Below are 20,731 nucleotides of genomic sequence, written 5' to 3'. Positions count from 1 at the left end.
AAATAGTGTGAAGTAGTTGCAGTTTAGGAATGATTTCTCAAAAAAAAAAATTATATAAAATAAAAAATCACAATTCAATTGTCTGACTATATTCTGATTTTACTACTTGAAAGTAAAGATAGATTTTGAATTTCGAATATTCATAAGAAATTGATTATTTATTTTTGGATAAAATCTGACATACATTCTTGAATGGTCAGGAGAGAAATTATTATTTTTAAGTCATAATCCGCGCGTCGTTTTTTGCTGACTGAAACATCATGGGCAAAAGCGATATATTTCATGAGTGAAAATCGGACGAATTGTATTTCTCCAACAAATCACTGCAATCAGAGAAAATTACTGTACCGAAAGTAACTGGACTGCGAAGCTTTAACACCGAATGTATCATGATGTGAATGTATTGTTGCTTCAAAATACGGGATTTATCGTTAAAAAAAAGCAAAACAAAAAAAAAACCAAAATAAAAGAGTATCTCGAGTTTTAGTTTTGCGTTTTGCGAGAAAACGATCAACACGTCACTCTCTCATCACTTTCATATATTATATATATATATATATATATATTTGCAAGATAAAAATAAAAAAGATCCGGAATTTGTTACATATATAAACTGAATAAATTTCAAAGCTCATCTGATCGAAATTTTGTTCTCCATCTTTTTATAGCAATTTAAATATATATAAAAAAATTCTTTGCCAGGAAAAGCGATAATACTTTATGAGTCAATTTATTTTATCAAAAAAAAAAAAAAAAAAATTCTTTCCAAATGGTTTATTCGAAATTACTAATTAATGAAATCAGCAAAAGCGGGGAAAAAGAATTATTATTAAATGGGAAATGAATAGAAGTAAAGAGAATAAAGGAAGAAGGAGGTTTCATTTTTATGCATAATTGAAGCATGAATTTATGTATGAAACGATTAAATGTAAATCTCGTCATTTACAAAGGGCATTCAATTTACAACATTTATTAATACTCGTGTTTGCTACACATAATCCCAGCTAATGGAAAATCATTTTGTTTGCAACATGTAAATATTTAAAATAAATATAATACTGTATTTTCCATTTACACGTTTGAATTGCATAATCATGTCAAATGAGGAAATTTGATTTTTTACTCTAAAATCGAAATAAAAAATTTACTTTTGATACTGTTTATTTTTGTTCATTGTTCTTTAAATTCAGTTTAAATTAACTTTTCGATTATTTATTTATTTCTTTATTTATTATTCAGTTTACTGACAAAATTGTAGTTTTACTTGTGTCTCACTACTTTTGTGTTTCAACTACTTAAAAGTTAGTTATTACAGAAATTTATTGGTCTGACTATTGCTGTTTGTACTATACTTAAACTTTATTTTTTTAATTGAAAAAATTAATTTATTAAATAATTGTGGAAGAATTTACTAAATATTTAATCAAATTATAATTTTATAACTCACTGATAATATTTTGTTTAATACTACTAGACGAATTTTAAACTAAAAATTGTAATTTTACTACTGTCTGACTATATTTCGTTTCGACCACGTACAGAGTTAATTAATAGTCTTACTAGATTTCAGTAGTAAAAACAGAATATAGTCAGACATTTGTAAAGTTGATTTTTATTTTCTATATTCGAAAAAATATTTACATATTATATTCAATTATTTTTTAAGATTTTAATTTCTATTAAGAAATAAAAAAAATTAATTCCAATTTTATTTTAGTAGTAAATTTAGGATATAGCCAGACATTTGAAAATTTGTTTCTTTATTTTTTACGATTGAGAGAAATTTTTGAAAAAACAGTTTATCAACGTAGTCAGACATTTTCTACATTCTTTGGGGAAATAATATTTAAATTAAATAATTCACTATTTACAGAAATTTAGTTAAATTAGCATTTATAAATTAATTATTAATATTTATAACTAAATTATTATTATTATTATTATTTATAAATAAATTCTACCTACCTTTTAGTAGTCAAGCCAAATTATAGTCAGACATTTGAAAAATAGATTTTTATTTCTTTTATGTTCAGCAAAATTAATTCTAAATTACAATTTCAGTAGAAAAATTCGATTATAGTCCGACGTATGAAAATTCAGTTTCAATGATATTAAAATTTATTTTAAAAAGTTATAAATTCTATATGTAAAATTCATTCGCAATTCAAAATGTTGAAATAAAATTAAAATTTGAAAAATTCATCCCAGCTGGAAAAGTTACTACAGGGCTCGAACTAAGTCCGTAAATCCCGTGAAGGTCAGTCAATTTGATTCAAGTCTGTAAAAGTAAGTTTTTTTTTTAAAAAAAGGTCCGTAAAGTTCGTAATTTCATTAAAAATGGACAAAAAGTTCGTAAAGTGTACGATATAATTTGGAAAATTTTAGAGAAATTACAAATGATTGTAAAATTCAATTATTTTCAAAAGTAATAAAATTCTTAGCAGAAATTCAATTATGTTCAAAAATTTTTAAAAATTCTTGTCAAAATTTCAATTATTTTTATAGATACTCAAATTCTTCTCCGAATTTCAATTATTTTCAAAAATTTTAATAAAATTCTTGGCAAAATTTCAATTATTTTCTAAAATGTTCCTCAATTTAATGATTTTCAATATCTATTATTTTCATTAAATAATACAAATTTCACAAAAATTCAATTATTTACAAATTTTTTATAAATTTCTTCGCAATATAATTTAATTATTTACAAATTTTTTATAAATTTCTTCGTAATATAATTCAATTATTTTTATAAATAATAACATTTTTACAGTGATTCAATTATTTTTCTAAATAATAAAATTCTTTTTAGGAATTTAATTATTTTCATAAATAGTAAAACTCATCGCAGAATTTCAATTATTCTTAATAACATTTTAATCGAATTCATCGATAAATATAATTATTATTAAAAATTTTATTAAAATTCATCAAACGAATTCAATTATTTAAAAATTTGTTGATAAAATTCTTTATGAGAATTCAATTTTAAGAAACATTCAAATATACAATAAATTTTTTTTTGTATTTAAATAATTGAATTCTAGTAGAATTTTTTAATAAAAATTGATTTAAAAATGAATTTCAGTTAAAATCAAATGAATTTGAAAATCCTCAAAAAACTTTCTTAAAAAAAAATTTTAAATAATGGATTTATAAAAAAATTTTAGTTAACACTAAAAAAAATTTAATTCTGGAGAAGTTACAAATTATTGCAGAAATTAAATTGTTTTCAAGAGTAATAGAATCCTTCGCAAAAATTTAATTATGTTAAAAAATAGTAAAATTCTTCTTAGGAATTTAATTATTTTTATGAATAGTAAAACTCAATGCAGAATTGCAATTATTTTTAATACAATTTTAATCAAATTCATCAATAAATGTAATTATTATTAAAATTTTTATTAAAATTCGTCAAACGAATTCAATTATTTAAAAAAATATGTTGAAAAAATTCTTTATGAGAGTTTGAATTTCATGAAACATTCAATATTTCAATAAATTATTTATTTTTGTACTTAAATAATTGAATTCCAGTTGAATTTTATAATAAAAATTGATTTAAAAATAAATTTAAGTTAAAATTTTATATAATAATTAAATATTAAAAGCAATATATCGTGAATTTTTAGAAATAATTGAATTTTGAAATTAATTTTTTTTGAAAAAGTGTAATTGAATGTTTTTGTATTATTTGAATTTTTTATTTTTTAATATATATTTAATTGAAGAATTTACGAACAATTGAAATTTGTAAAATTCAATATTGTAAATAAATGGATTTTGAAAATTGTAGAAGAACTTTTTTGAAAATTAATTAATCGATTTAAAGAAAAATTTTTTAAAATAATAATTGAATTGAAATGATGAATATAATTTTAAAGAAGTACAATATTCTTATAATATAAAATAATGATTTTATCAATTTGCCATTTTTAATTATTATAAAATGGTTATGAAAAAATTTAATTTATACTTTTAAGTAAAATGTTCTCTTATTTGACTCGGACTGGTTATATTTTTGTCAGTAATTGGTCCGTAATTTTTCATTTTTGGTCCGTAAAATCCGTATTTTTAAATACTTTTACTATTACTACCAATAATATTTATTACCTCTTATTTATTATTATTATTATTATTATTATTATTATTTTTAATATTGTTACTATTATTATTATAATTATTTTATCTTTATTACATTTGAAAGATGTAACGGTAATATTAAGTTGTCATAGAATTTGCTTTATAAATTAATATCGTGAGTAAAACAGATATAAATAATGTAATGATTGAACGTGAGATCTCACCCTGAAAACTTTATTCCTCCATCAATATTTACATGTATCATATTCAAGTATATGTCGAAGCTTTCGAAGCTTGCCGATCCCGATATAGTATATATACATATATATATATATATACGTTGAGTTTCGAAATTTGCATTTCAGATTTACACAGAATGTGAATCGTTAACAGTGCTAAGGTTTTGATACATTTGCATATACGAGATGTTTCACAGACATCTGATTCGCAGTAGTTTCAGGATTCCTTGTGTATATACACCCCTTTCTCTCTGCCCCTCCCCCTCTCTCCCCCCAAACCCCATCTACACTAAGAACTTAGAAGCAACGTCGTGGCAAAACTAATTTATGGCTAACTATTACTTTACCAAAAGCAATTTCGATCATATTGTATATGCAAAGCAAACAAAAACACATAATTTCAGATATAATAAATATCCAAATTCGCGTGATTTTAATTGCCCATAAAATTAACATGCTTAAATGACCTTAATGTGTGACATATATATATATGTGTAAATGTGTTTTTCTCTGGGTGTGTGTTGTAAAATTTTTATCTCCTAAAATGAAAGTTAATATGGAGAGCAATTTTTTTTCTGCTTTTTTTTAAAACGATTTCTTCGATTTTTTTGCTATAGTAAAAAAAATTTACAGTGTTAAAAAAGTTTTTTGCTTTGAAGAGAAGGAAAAAATAATCGAGAAGGAAATTATTTTTAAGATGAAAAATTTGCAGAGTTTTTCCCGAAACTTTATTCGCAAAAAAAAAACTTTTCTAACTCGTGTCACATAATCCACCATTTATGTTCCTCGAGGTATTTCTTAAAAAAAAATTTTATGGAGATAAGATGGTCATACGTTACGTAGAAGTATGTGTGTGTGTGCTTTTTTATTTTTTGTCATCTTGGAATTTATTTTTTTTATAGCATAATTATTTTTTTATATGATTCTCTCTTGGGGGAAAAAAATCATTTTTTCCGTTTTTTATGAAATTTTAACCAGTCATTTTTTTAATAGTTCAATTCACAGTTTTCATTGTTTATTTTTGAGAAAAATTTCTAAAAATATTTTAATTTCGTAAATTCTCATTTTTTTCCATATTTTATTAACTTTTAACTATTTATTCTGTTTCATAGTGACAATTTGACTTTTTATTTTGTTTAAAAAAAAAAAATCATTTTTGAAACTTTCGAAATTTTCCAATTTTATACCTAAATTTCTCGAATTTGTTAAAAATTTCATTTGTGATAAAAAAGGGGAAAAAATGTGAAGCAAAAATAATCATTTCATTTTTAAAATGTTTTTTCCCTAGTACGTATCAAAATCAATTATTTAGATTTTTTCAACTTTCTTTGCAATTTTAAAATTTTTGTACTATATGGACTTTTTTTACTTTCCTCTACACGCAATACTTTCATTTTTATTTTTCTCTCGATGAAACAAATTGGAATATTTACACTTTTGATATTGTACATTATTAACTATTCTTTAATTTCTATTGAAAATGGATATTCTATTTTTCTATTCAATACTTTACAAATTTTTTTTATTCATTTCAATTTATATTACGTTTTACAAATTTTTTATTTCATTTAATTTATTATTTTACAAATTTTCATTTCATTTTAATTTCATTTTAATTTAATTGTTTGATTTTTATACAAACTTTTTATTTCGAAACAAATTTCAAACTAATAAAAAATTAAAAAATTAATTGAAATTAAAGAATAAAAAATTCAAACGAATAAAAAAATTGTTTTTTCTTAGAAAATAATGAAAAATTATTTTAAAAAATAGGTAACAGGGATTTTACAGCTGAAAATACGAAATAAGAAGAGAATATCTACTTTTTTAGTGAAAGAAAAAATTATATTTCCTTGCAGAACAAAAAAAGGAAGTCAAGAAACAAAATAGTAGAAAGTATACGGTAGAAAAAAGAAATAAGTAGAAATGAAAGAATGTTTACTAGTAGGAAGTAAATAGTAGTTTTTTTAGTTTTTTTTAACCTGAAAGAAGAAATAGGAAAACAATTTTTACGATAAAATAAAAGAAAAATTATATTTTCTTGCAGTCTAAAAAAACCAAAATAGTAGGAAGTTTACATTATATATACAAGGTAGTAGGAAGTTTTCTGTAGAAAATGGAAAATAGGTAGAAAATAAATAATTTTTTTGCAAATGAATTATTTTATTTTCTTTCAGGAGAAAATAACAAAGCTTTTAAAATAATTAGTAGGAAGCATTTGTCATCAGAAATTAAGCAACAGACAATATGAAGTATTTAGTAAAAAAATTAAAGATAGGAAGTAGAAAGTAAATACTAGGAAGTACACATTAGAGAGTAGAAGGTATGCAGTGGATAGTATGAAGTATTTATTTAAAAAATGGTAAATAGAAAGTTACTAATAAGCACTAGTAAGTAGGATTTAAGCAGCAATATTAAGAAACTATTATTATTATTATTAATTTTAATTGTCAATACTAAGTAGGAAGTGTACAATAGGCAGAAGAAAGTAGACAGTAGACAACAGAAAGCATAAATGAAAAAGTACAAAGAAGACAGTAGAAATTGTAAATTATGCAAGTAGGAAGTTACGTTAAGAGTTGTTCCTTAGCAAGTAGGAAGTATGTAGCAGGAATTTTATATTAGCAAGTATGAAGTATGTAGTAGGGATTTTTTTTAAAATTAGCAACTAGGAAGTATACAATGGGTATTGTTTTTAGTAAGTAGGAAGTATACAGTGAAAATTGTACACTAACAATTAGAAAATATACACTAAGAATTATTCAGTAGGTATTTTAAATTAGCCACTAAGAAGTATACAGTTGGAATTGTATACTAGAATTCAGGAATTGTACACTAGGAATTAAGTTTTCTACAGTAGGAAGTAACAAGTAGGAAGTATAAATACAAACCAAAGTATACTTCCTACTTCTTACTGTAGGAAACAGTTGGCAGTAGACAATAATAAATAGGAAGTATGAAGTACGCAGTAGGAAGTATTTTCTGGTGTTCTCACCAGGAAATGGAATGCAGGAAGCAGAGAGTAAGCAGCAGGAAGTTATAAACAGGAAATAGGATATATAAAAGTAGACAATTGGAAGTAGGAAGTAGGAATTAAGCAGTAAAAAGTTGTAAATAGGAAATATAATAAAGAAAGTGGACAGTTAGAAGTAGGAAGTAGGGAGTAAGCAGTAGGAAGTGTTCACCAAAAAATAGAAACTAGAAAATAGACAACAGGAAGTGTTAGCAGTATAGTACTAGTAGTATTAGCAGTATAAGTAGTATAAGTAGCATCAAATTAAAAATAGTTTCTAGAAAAAGAATATAAATATCAGGAAGTGAAAAAATCCTTGTTCCACACCATTAAAACAATGTAAAACCATGAAGTTATTCTCACATTATTTTCGCAAATGTAAAATGAAAATAGAGTGAATGGCTGTAGTTTATCGTGAAGTGTTGACTCTTGTTTAACATGGGATTTTAAGGAGATAACATTTATACTAGATGTATAAATATTTTCGAAATGCACGTGACCCTTTTACGTAGGAGCAATACAAAATTCACACAAACACCACTTTGGATTTAACTGCCAACACCTTGCTGGTTTCTCCACATTAAGCAACTTTACGCTGAATCCCTCCGCTAGGTAAACTCTTGTAGACTTGTTGTGCGGGAATTACGAATGAGAACGAACTGAAAATGTTATTTTGAGAATGAGACAGACCGCGCTTACTATATACATATAGACTCTAAAGTACACACACAAATACAAATATATATATATATATACACACACACAAATACAATTGTCTAGGTCCGCATTATAATGTTTATGACGTTGGTTCTCGCTGCCGGGTCTGGTTTACGTTCCTCCATTTCTCTCTATTCCTCTCACTCTCTCTCTCTCTCTCTCTCTCTCTCTCTCTCTCTCTCTCTCTCTCTCTTGGTATTACCTGAAATTTGAAATGTTGGAAAACATTAAACCACGTGTAAGGACAAAAGCCTTGGATTGCGCGAATTCCTTTCCTTTCGGGAGAAAATTTAACGACAATGTAACTGGATTTCTCATTTCTCCTCCTCTTCTCGTGTCTCTCATCCCAAACATTTGAAATAAAACGCGAAAGATTACTTCATAAGAGAGAATACAAAAAAAATCGCTTTTTTTCCTCTTTCCTCTCCTTCTCTTCGTTGCGAAAATATATTCATCCATCTAAAAATATTCCATAAAATTCCAAAAGTTGCACATCTCTTGGTAAATTTTTTTTGCCCTAAATCAGACAGTGGAAAAAATATGCTTCTAATTGGTTGATAATAAAACAATGGAATAGGAAGAAAAAGTGAATTTTTCTTTTTGCTTACAAGAATCTACCGTAGATAAAAACGTGTTAAAGTAACAAATTTCGTCATAAAAGAAAAAAATTTCGATGGAATAAATGTTGTAAAAATAAAGAAAAGAAAAGAAAACAAAAAAAAAAAATTCTCACGAGTTTTAAACTTGTGTAATAAAAAGTGGAGTTACAGGAAAAAGAAAAGTATTTCTGCATTTTTCCTAATTGTACACTTTGTTGATATTTCTCTCAATTGCTAGGAGAAAATGTGTGTGTGTATGAGTGTATGTATATGTGGGTCTGGGTAATTTTTTTTTATTTCACCAAGCTGTGGACATTAATATCGCAACGGTTCTGCAATTTTCACGTATTTTCTGCTATTTCGCGCTTGTCAAGTTTGCACAGTGACTCACTCTTTTTTTATATCTACATAATATATATGTATTATTGTTCCAAAGCATTGTCCTCGTATATCCTGTTAATTATTGCGGAAGTAGAGAATTATGTATATGTGTAGAGAAAAATCATGTGCTTCATTTTTCTTTTTATCACTATTTTTTCTGTTAACAAAATTTTCTTATTTAAATTTTTGATTCAGTTTCTTGAAGTGACAAAAAATAGATTAAATCTGACAAGAGAAAAGTTTAGTAAAATATTCAATAATGTTTTAAGTAGTATGAAGGTAATATAGTCAGACATATTTATGATTACGATTAAGTCAGAAATTTAGTAGTACAAAAGACTAGCAGTCAGATAAATTTCTTTAGAAATTATTTTTCAAGTAGTTCAAACAAAATATAGTCAGACATTAATAAAACAACAATTTTGTCAGAAGTAAGAAAAAAGAAATCAAGTGGTACAAATAAAATATGGTTATAGTCAGTGATAGAATTATGATTTAGTCTAAATATAGGTACATTGCAAGTAGTAAAAAATATTTAAAGTCAGACATGAAAAGAATTTTCTTATTTAAGTAACTTTTGAGTAGTATAAACAAAACATAGTCAGGCGGTGATTAATCTGCAAATTAGTTAGAACTCAAGTAGTAAACAAGAAATATAAAGAAAGCATTGTCAGTTAATTGGAAAATTATGAACTGTTTAAAATGCAAGTAGTAAAAAATCCAATAGTCAGACAAAATAAAATTATTTTGTTTTATTATTTTAATAATTAACTTTTAAGTAGTTTAAACAGATAATAGTAGGGCAAAAGTAAAATAACGACTTCTTTAATTATAGGTTAAAATAGTAAAACTACAAATTTGCTATTTGTGGCTGAAAATACAAGTAGTGTAAATACAATATGGTCAGCCAATGATAAAACTGGGATTTAAATTTTTGAAGTACAAAATGAGTAGTACAAAATATCAAAAGTCAGATATGAGAAAAGTTTCCTTAATGAGCTACTTCTAAGTAGTATAAACAGAACATAGTCAGCCAGTGAAAATTTGGTTAAAATAAAAGTAGAAGAAACAGCAATATTCAGACCAAAAAATTTCTTTAATAACTAACTTATAAGTAGTTGCAACTGAAAATAGTCAGACAGAAGTAAAACTACAATTTTTTCAACTATAGTCGAAAGTAGTATAAACCGAAAATAGTCAAACTTTAGTAAGTCTATGATTTTCTCATTCATAGCATAAATAAATCAAGTAGCAAAAACAAAATATGGTCAGCCAGTGATATGATGTGTTAAAAAAAGTTTTAATTAAAATGTAGGTACAAAATAACTAGTAAAAAATATCAAAAGACAGACAAGAAAAGAGTTTTCTCAATAAAAAAGTTTTAAGTAGTATAAACAGAATATAGTCAGCCGGTGATAAAACTCTGGGTAGAATTCAAGTAGTACAAAAGGGCAATAGTCAGACAAGAAAAGTATTTCCTTAATAATCAACTTTTTAAGTAGTATAAACAGAATATAATCAGACAGCAGAAAAACAACGATTTTTTAAAAGTTTTTCTCCTTTTTTTATAAACGATACGTTCATTTAAAAATTAAAACTCTAATTAATCTTCTTGAAGTGCCAAAAAATAGATTAAATCTGACGAGACGATTTATATTTTTTCATTTCGTGTCGTTTTTTTCTACCCCCTCTCTTTCTCTCTCTCTCTCTCTCTCTCTCTCTCTCTCTCTCTCTCTCTCTCTCTCTTTCTCCAAAAAGGTATTGTCGGTGAATTTTAATGGTTGAGTGCAGATGAAAGGTTCGAGTGAGTGCTCGACGATTGCCATTTGTGTTTCAATATATTTTGTGGCTTTACTGTAAATTGTATCAGAGTGAAATTGTTGTTATTATATGAGAGTGCAAACTTGTTATTTAAGCTTTAGTAATAAAACTGAATTAATTAGAAATGGTGTAAAATTTACCATTATTTTTTTCCATACAATACATTTTGATTGTTCAAATGAAAAAAAGAATTATTGAATCAAGAAAGATTGAAAATTTTTTTCTTTCTTTTTTTGGAGAATTTTTTTTTTTGTTCTCTCAGGCTATAGTATAAGAATAAATTTTACGCCTACGGGCAATCCTTTGTGAAATGTCTTTGATATCGGTATAGATAGTCGTCGTTGGGAGTTAAAAAACAAAAGAAGTAGATTGCGCCACGTTGAGGCGAAAGTGAAAAAAAAAAAAAGCCGCCCGTTATATTCGCGAGATGAAAAATTCTCATAAAGATTCATAAATATTTCATAGGTTCACATAAATGTGCAATTAGGTTGCGTTTTGGATGGTAAAAGTACCTTTTTGCCGTAAGAAACATGAGACTCACTCGGCAAAGCCATGTAATTTGCAACTTTAAAGGGATCCCAAGGTTCTCCCTCTCGAAAGCTCAGTGAATTCTAAAATAAGGGGCCGATATTTACTTCCTTGAGCTTTCTGGAATCCCCTAGATCCCTATAATTTATTATTGAAACTGTTTGGCCTCGTCTTAGTGCCGCAGAAAGCTACATACAAACAAATAGTTAATTGCACAAAAACTTTTCCCTTTTAATTATTTCATCAAAATGTATAATTACGCTATGGTGTTTTTTTTAACATTTTCCTTACTTTTTTTAATTTTCCAAAAAATAAAAATATTAAGAACATATTCACTAAAAATTAAAGATTTCATAATTTATGGATAAAAAATTTTTTTTCTCCTTTGTAAATACTGGGTAAAAGGGGGCATTTGCATTATAACAACATTATAATGGAGAGCGGGTCAGTTGAATATGCTTCAACAGACTTTCACTTTAATGAAAACCGTATTTCAAAACAGGATCGCTGTGTATTGCTAATGGAAATTACCTTGGATACGTTTCAATGCTTTTACTCGTCGACTTACTTGTTTATGTTTCCACGAGAGTTCAAAACATGAAGTATCCTCTGAATCTCTGTAATTAATTCCTTTCATGATGATATAAAAAAAAAGAGAGAAGAAAGTTATTTCTTTTTAAAAATTTCCCATGGACAATGACGAGAGAAGAGAGAGAGAGAAAAAGAGACGAATGTTAAAAAGCTCGCACATTTAATATAACTATGAATTAATTCTGAAAGCACATCTTTTGTTTACTTTTTGTCATTGTACTTTTCTTTTATGATCATTTAGCCTTTTTTTCTCTATTAAAAATAAAAAATTTTCCTCATCATATAAAACACATTTTTCTTCACTTATAAGAATTTTTTTTTTTAATTAACCTCTATTTTATTTTCCGATAATGAATAATTAGAAACTTTTTATAATCAAGTAGCAAACGGACAAGTAAAATGTGAAAAAAACCACAAAACAGAAAAAAAAGAATTTAGTTATAATTTAAAAATTTTAAAGAATAGATTACAAAATAGAAGTATTGGAAAAATAACATTAAAATTAAAGTTAGATTTAAAAACTAGAAAGGAAATAAATTCGAATTTTAATTTTGTTTTCAATTTAAGTAGTAAAAGTGAAATTTGGTCAGACGTTAAATCTTCAAAAAACCCTAATTAGAGATTAACTTATACGAAAATTAGAATCAGTTATAAGTTTTATTAGAACTAATTGGAATTTATATTTACAAATAAAATGGTTGAATATTTTACACTTGCAAGTAGTATAGACAGAGATATAGTCAGACGGTGGAATTTTTACAAATAAAAATCACTACAAGGGGAGAAAATCAAATCTATGACAATAAAAACACATTACAGTCGTTTATGAATATTATTACATTCTACGACTATTAATCTACTGAAATATTTTGTTGAAGGAGTAATAACCGAGTATGGTCAGACATTACGAATTGCGGTACGTTTTGACAAATGTCATCTTCAGTCATGCCAACTATGCTTCCAATGTCACATTAAGATCATCTTATGTGGGAAATGCAAATATAAATTCAAAATTAAATTTAGATCTCATTATACGTATAGGTACGAATTATTTTAATAAATTATTATTACTATTATTATATAATAAAATATTAAAATACTAAATATTATCTTATTATATAAATATGCAATTATTATTATATTGTATTTATTAGACATTAATACAGTATCTCACATAATATTACGTTGAATATTGCATAATATTATTTAAAACTACAATGTTAAAAGAAAATAACTTTAAACTAATGTTTATTATTATATATTATTGTATTATATTATTAATTATAAATGTATAATGTTTACAAAGCAGAAAATAAGTAAAAAAAATATTATTAATTAGATTAATTATACGAATTGTACTAATTATATTAATTGCAGTAATTGTATTAATCATGTCATTACTAATATAAAAATTTCATATGATAAATTGATAAGAAAAAAATGTCAACCAAACCAAAGTTACGTGTAGTGAAATTTTCGTAAAAAGAAAAATTCGATAAAAAGTAATTAGCAAAGAATGCAATAATTAGAAATCTTCCACGGGACTTCATCTAATATAAAACGTGACTTAGGGAAAAGTGTTTTTTTTTCTTCTTTTTCAGACTGACAAGTTTTCTTTTTTTTTCTCTCTCTTTTGTGTTCACCATCTGTATATACATATATACATATATATATGTAGCCAAGGTGGAAAGTTAATGTCAAAAAAAAGAAAGAAAAGAATCTCGCTCAAAGTGTCCGTCCTATAAAAATAATTCCAATTTCTTCAACTTTTCTTTTCTTGAAACTCAACAAACTAAATGAAATCAATAAAAAAAAAAGAAAAAAATGTGATAGCTCTACCGTCACAAATTAATTATCCGCACCGCAATGCAGTCAAAGGTGATTCAAGTGTGTCCGTGCGAGTAGACATCTCGCTCTTTTCCACTTTCAGTCATAAAATTTTAATGGTTATTGCATTAAAGACCTTTCTCAACCGCTAAGTTTGCAAAGTGCTTTTCAAAACTTTTCCGTATTCTCCACATTTGCTCAAGGTTTTTTGAACACATCTTTACACCCAATGCGGGAATGAATCCAACACGAGTTTGCTAATTATTTAATGACAATTTTTCTTTTCCTTCTTCGCTTTTTGGACAATTTGCCTTTTTTAATTTAATTTTTTATTTATTTATTTCAATTTATTAATTTTAATATAAATTTTTTTCTTGTAAACTATTAATGTAATTTTTATAGTTTAGAATTCTACACAGGAAAAAAAAAGTCTGACTCCGTTTACACCTTAAATTCAGCCCATGTATTTCACATAAGTCTGTCCTTGTTTAATGGGGCTGACTCCGTTTACACCTTAAATTCAGCCTCGAAAACAGGCTAAAAGTAAAACTTTTTTTTTTAGTGTGTAATTTACCACTTACCAAGCGCAGATTTCTTCGAATTATTAAATTAATACCAAATTTGATCAAGTTGATAGCAAAAATTTGTATTAAATTATAATTTAATATCAAGTATCAATTCGTGGCAATTTGATACTTTCAAGTTAACAGTGAGAGTCGTAATCTTGTATTATTTCTGAAACAGAACAAAAAATGTAAAAATTAGTATTTTTTATTTAAAATTTAAAAAAATGATTTATTTTATTTTGATTAAATGTTTCCGGAATATATTTTTACTGTGTATATTATATTTTCTGTGGAATTTATTGATGAGCGAAATAATTGATAATGAAATAATTTTCTAGTAGATTTGAAGTAGTAGGAATAATTAATAATCAAGCAAGAATTCAAGTAGGACTAAGGTCTAATAGTCAGACAAGAAAATATTATTTTTAATTTTAATTTTCAGTAGTTTAAACAGAAAATAGTCAGACACTAGTAAAGATACGTATTGTTTAGAATTTAAGTATAAGTAAAAATAAATAATCATGGTAAATAATCGTCCACAAAGATTTAATTAATAAATTCATTTTTAAGTAGTTTTAACTGAATATAGTCAGACAATAGTAATATTATGATTTTTTAATTAACAGACAAAAATAGTTAAGAAAAGTAAACAAAATATTGACAGTTAATTGTAAACATGGAACTTATTTAAAATATAAGTAGTAGAAGAACCAATAGTCAGACAAAAATATTTCAATAATAATTAACTTTTAAGTAGTGTGAACATAATACAACCACTAAAAAAATTGCGAATTATTCAGAATTTAAGTAGTAGAAATAGTCAATTAAACACAAGTATTACATTAATAATTAACTTTTAAGTAGTTTCAACAAAAAATAGTCAGACACTGGTAAAGTTACGAATTGTTTAGAAATTAAGTAGTAGAACTGTTCATTAGTCAGACACAAAAATTTTATTAATAATTAACTTTTATAAATAGTTTAAACAGAATATAGTCAGACAGTAGTATAAATAAAATATGGTCAGCCAATGATAAAAATACGATTTCGTTAAAAATTAAGTAGAAAATAAGTAGTACAAAATATCAAAAGTCAGACAAGAAAAGGAATCTTAATTAACTAAATATTAAGTAGTACAAACAGAAGATTGTCAGACTAAGACTACGATTTTTTGAATTATAAAATACCTCGAGTAGTATAAAAAAATATTGTCAGACAGTTAAAAAAATATGATTTGGTTAAGTAAATAGGACTGACTATTGAGTCATTCAAATACATGTTTTTAATAATTAACTTTTAAATAGTTTAATCAGAATATAGTCAGACAATAACAAACCTACAATTTCGTGAGTTATAGCAAATACGACAAGTAGTATAAACAAAATATGGTCAGCCAGTGATATAACTACGATTTATTCAGAACCTAAGTAGTAATATCAATCAATAGTCAGCCATAACAATTTTTTTATCTAATTAATTTAAAGGTAACATAAAGCGAACATTGTTTTGTTAGTGATGAAAGTAAACTTCGATCGGACAGTAAGAAAATAAGTTAAGTAGTACAAATAGAATATAGTCGGACATTGCTTGCAATTTTACTTAAATATAGAGCTAAAATCGTAAGAAGCAAGTAGTAACAATCGAGAATAGTCAGACGTAGGAAAATATTGCCCTCTGACCCAATAAAAAGAGAAAACATCCCCCTCTGCTTTAGTTAAACAAATAAAATCTGATTATCCTCAACAAGAAAAATATATTCATTTCAATGATCAATTGAATTTTATAATCAACAGTTTGTTACTATAATGTTCTTGTATTAAAAGAAATCAAAGATGGTGGTCCGTAAAATAAACAAATAAAAATATTTAACCCTTGTGATATTATTTTCTTTAAAAGTTTTCTTTTTGAATAAATTTTTTGACGATAGAAAAGTGTTTTACTTTTATATCTTTAACGATATGGTGTGAAAGTTCCATCAGTTTATGAAGTTTAAGTGACCAAGGATCAATGACAGATCGGTTGCTGAGAGGCGAAACTAGTGATGGAACCATTTACTGGCACAGTGCCAAATGAAAATAGGATGTATTCAACCTGAAATGGCAGTAGTTTGCGGAGGTGCTTTAAAGTTCTCATTAAGCGATCGAGGTCTGTGGGACACTTCTCTGTCGCACTGTTTGCTTTGTTTGCTGTTTACGCTGCAGCAAAGAGAGAGACAGAGAGGAGAGCAGGAGCGAGAGGGGAGGGTTCGGATAAGAGAGTTGAATCGAGATTGTGGGGGTAGCTTTCATTAAGCTTCATTGTTTCTGCACCGCACTGTTGTAGTCTAGTGAATAACTTGGGAGCCACCCCGTAGAGTTTCGTTTACTCTCCATTCCTTCCCCCCCCCTCTCTCTCTCTCTCTCTTCCTCTTTGCTCTCTACTTTCCCTCTCTCTTAGATTTATTCCCCCTCTCATTCCCTCTCACTTTCCACCATTTCATATCTCTATTTCCGCGGTCCCCCACCGGAAAGCTCAACAACCTAATTTCATTATTGCGATGTATTCTTGAAATCCTGGCTTGGTAGATGAAAACATAAGACCTCAAAAACGCACACTATAGATATTTTATATGTATGTATAGAAAATGATATTCGTGGAATTATTATTGTGAAAAATTTAATCTACTTATAAATTTTCTGACAGATATAGTCAAAATATATTTAAGTATTGTATTTTTCTTAAAAATTCTTCTTTTTTTTCTGTTTCAGATACTCCATCTTTTGCCATTACGAGATTACCAGGATTTGGCGTACCTATTGTCGAGAGAATGTCCGTCAGTTTAAAATGTGAAGTCGACAGTAATCCGGCAAGTGCTCCAATCTGGCAACGTGGTAAATGCAATTATTCAAATTTTGTTTTTTTCAATTTACATAGTTATTTCTCTGTCGTAGGAAAAAGCTCATACATTTTTGTGTTCGCGTATAAACATAGAAATACTGACACTTATTGTTTTTAAAATATTTTTCAAATTTTTCATCACTATCTCTCAATCCTACTTCAAAATAATTCTAAAAAATTTTCTGGTTTTTATTTTACTGAAGAAAACTTATGTTTAGAAAAATTTTCTATTAATTAGTTTTTATTTATTATTTCTTTAATAATTTTTTTTTAAAATAATTAAAAATATTTATAGTCAAACAAATTTTTTACCGCATTTAGAAAAAATATTAATAGTTAAAGGCAGTCAATAATAAAAAAAACGAATTGGGCAAAATTTAAGTAGAACAAAAAATCAACAATCAAACAAAAGAATTTCTTTAATAGTTAACTTTAAAGCATTTTAAACATAACATAATCCGACAATAATAAAATAAGGAATTATTCACCATTTCAGTAGAATAAAATACCAATAGTCAGACAGATGTTAAAATTTCTTTAATAATTAACATATATGTAGTATAAAACAAATATAGTCAGACAGTAGAATTACTAAAATTTTGTCAGTCCTACCGAAAATATTTTACTTGTCAAAAGCATTTCTTATTTTTATTGTCGTCTTTTTAAATACTTTTTCATTCAATAATGTTTGACATTGTAAATCAACATTATTATCAAGAGAATAAAAAAAGTAAAAGAAATATAAAAATAATTAAAAATTAAATTAACTAAACGTGTTGTTAAAAAAAATATATTATGGTCAGGCAATTTCATTAACGGTTTTTAATAAAATTGCTAATAAAATTAACTTTAAATTATTCTGAATTAGATTTCAAGTTATTAAAATAAGTAGAATAAACCGAATATGGTCAGACGTCTCTATCCTTATATTCTTCTCTTTTAATTAAAAAGCCAATTTGCTCTTTACTTCCACAAAGAAATTAGAGCAAGTCGTATTATGAATCATAATTAAATTAATGTAATTAAAATTAATTGTTTTGTGCCAAGTAGCAAAAGTTGATTTTAATCAGACCAGGAAGTGAATTAAACCTATTAGTTTTCGATCCAAGAGAAAGAATTCGTCAATAAGACGCAAGAATATATTATTAAAAAATGAATACTAAAAAAATTATTAATTATCACTAAGTAATTAGTAATTATTAATAAAAAAAGTCACTAAATGTAGTAAAAGTCTTAAGTAGTACAAGTAAATGACACTCCGATTAAGAAACGAATTAAATTCAACAAAAGTTTCTATTTAAAAGAAGACAAAAAAATCCTACTTTACAATTAATAAAAAAAAATTAATTAATTTTTCTTATTACGTAGTAAAAGTAGATAATAGTCAGGTCAGCAATTGACTTTTAAACTAAATTAAACTTTCAGTTAAAATGAAAAAAATCCCTTAATGATTGCCGACAAAGGGAACGTATTAAGAGACAGGAAAATTTTAAGTAGTACAAGTAGAATGTACAGTCAGACATAAGAATAATTTTAATTAAAAATAATATCTATTCTATTCTGATACAAAAAAAAAATTTTCTTTTATTAAATTTGTCTAACATAATTGGGAAAAAAAGCCTGAAAATAAACGAGAGACGCATAAATTATATATTACCGTTTGAAAATTTTAACTTGAAAAAAAAGCAAAAAAAAAAATATATATATATACAAAAGACAAGAGAGTGAAACACTTTTATAAACATCAAACAATTTAATGGTGTTGATATCGTTGTAGGTATCTGATAAGCAGAGTTTTCTTCACGTTATCTGATATTCAAAGCTCCTGTTTCTCCGCGTCATCGTAAAAATCTGTTGGTTGAAATTATAAGGAAATATTCCATCCCCACGTTTTACAAGCCATTACTTTCTTTTGACACATTTGATAGCGCGACACTGGATTTATTATATCGCATTGCTTTCCGCTGTTTATATATAGTATATATATATATATATTCACACACATATAATATTATTTTATTTTGTCGCTGAAAACGGAATCGATAAATTTCATTTCATGGAATATAAAGGAATGCAAATTTCATATGCAAATATATATCTATATATATAATATATTAAAATATGTTTGGTAAATGACTTTTATACAATCAGAGAGTGAAAAGATTAAAATAGGCACACAATTAATTCGCTCTGCTTTTAATAATAATAAATGAAAACATTATCCAGTAACTATAATGTGTAAAAACATATTTTGTAAAAGCAATATTGTAATTTTCTATCTAGCAACCAGAATATTGCATAATTTATAAAAGATATTTTCATAACTATAGAAAATAATTAAAAAAAAAAAATTATTTTTAAATAAAATAGTGATGTTTTTCCGAGAGATAAAAATCTTAAATAATATATTTTAATAAAAGAAAAAGAAATCTAAAATCTTTGAGAACCAATTAATTTTAATTTGAAATAAAATATAAAATCAGACGAGAATTTATTCCTGCAATTTAATTTTCATAAAATCGACTTTTTCATGATAAAAATAATAAAAATAGAAATAACAATAAAATTAATTAATAATGAGGGGCCGTTCAAAAATAATAATAATAATTATTATTATTATTATTATTTAATAATGATAATAATATTATTTATTTAAATTATTATTATTGTGGTTATTGTTGTTATTATAATAAAATAATATTCATAATATTAAAATTATAATAATTATAAATTTATAATAATAAAAATAAGGGAAAATGATAAAATGAGACAAATGATTAAAATAGTGGTCGTATAATGAAACGTTTCACAATAGCCATCGTTCAATTAAAAAATACACGATGGGGTCGGTGGGGGTAAAGGGAATACGACTGTGTCGACCGACAGTCAATGCAGACACGTTTTATCCTATTAAATATTCAATTATTTTCACCCTTCCTCTCTTGACATCTGGGATTCACCCCCCTCTACCTTCGATGCAATCGACAGAGGATGCCTCTTGGCAATCAGTTTAATCCCTATTCATAGACTGAATCGAATAATTTCAAGTAAATCCTTCTATCCATTTCATTTCTAATAATATTGATCACGATTAAAATCCTTTAATATATACCATCAAGCACGTACTTTCCATGGTCTGTCTCTCCCCCCACTTCTCTCTCTCTCTCTCTCTCTCTCTCTCTCTCTCTCTCTCTCTCTCTCTCTCTCTCTCTCTCTCTCTCTCTCTCTCTCTCTCTCTCTCTCTCTCTGTCTTTAACTTAAGAATATAAATTGTTCTCCTCTTCCTATTATGCTATTATTTTCAATCTTATATTCTCCTTATTTCAATTGCCTCGACAAAATATAATTTTAAATCGACAAAAAGAAAAATCTTTAATATTAATCCAAAGCTCATTGCGGAAATTTGAATATTTTAATACTGAATCAATATTCGTACAATCATTATTGACATAGTGAAAAAATTCAACCAAGAATAATAATTATTAGTGG

At 25.8% G+C, this 20,731-nt stretch overlaps 1 protein-coding gene across 9 annotated transcripts in view; it reads left to right on the top strand.

Moving 5' to 3' along the window:
• The window catches only part of LOC122502289 (hemicentin-2), a 369,749-nt gene that overhangs the window by 276,172 nt on the left and 72,846 nt on the right, over positions 1-20,731 (top strand). For all 9 annotated transcript variants that reach the window (XM_043612253.1, XM_043612254.1, XM_043612251.1 and 6 more), the window contains one exon: positions 17,113-17,235. In XM_043612253.1, the coding sequence (XP_043468188.1) occupies positions 17,113-17,235 (123 nt within the window). The remainder of the gene's footprint in view (positions 1-17,112; positions 17,236-20,731) is intronic.

The sequence above is a fragment of the Leptopilina heterotoma genome, unplaced genomic scaffold, assembly GCF_015476425.1.
Source record: "Leptopilina heterotoma isolate Lh14 unplaced genomic scaffold, ASM1547642v1 Lhet_226, whole genome shotgun sequence".
Taxonomy (NCBI): domain Eukaryota; kingdom Metazoa; phylum Arthropoda; class Insecta; order Hymenoptera; family Figitidae; genus Leptopilina; species Leptopilina heterotoma.
The sequence above is the reverse complement of the archived record's forward strand: the minus strand, read 5'-3'. Positions and strand labels throughout refer to the sequence as shown.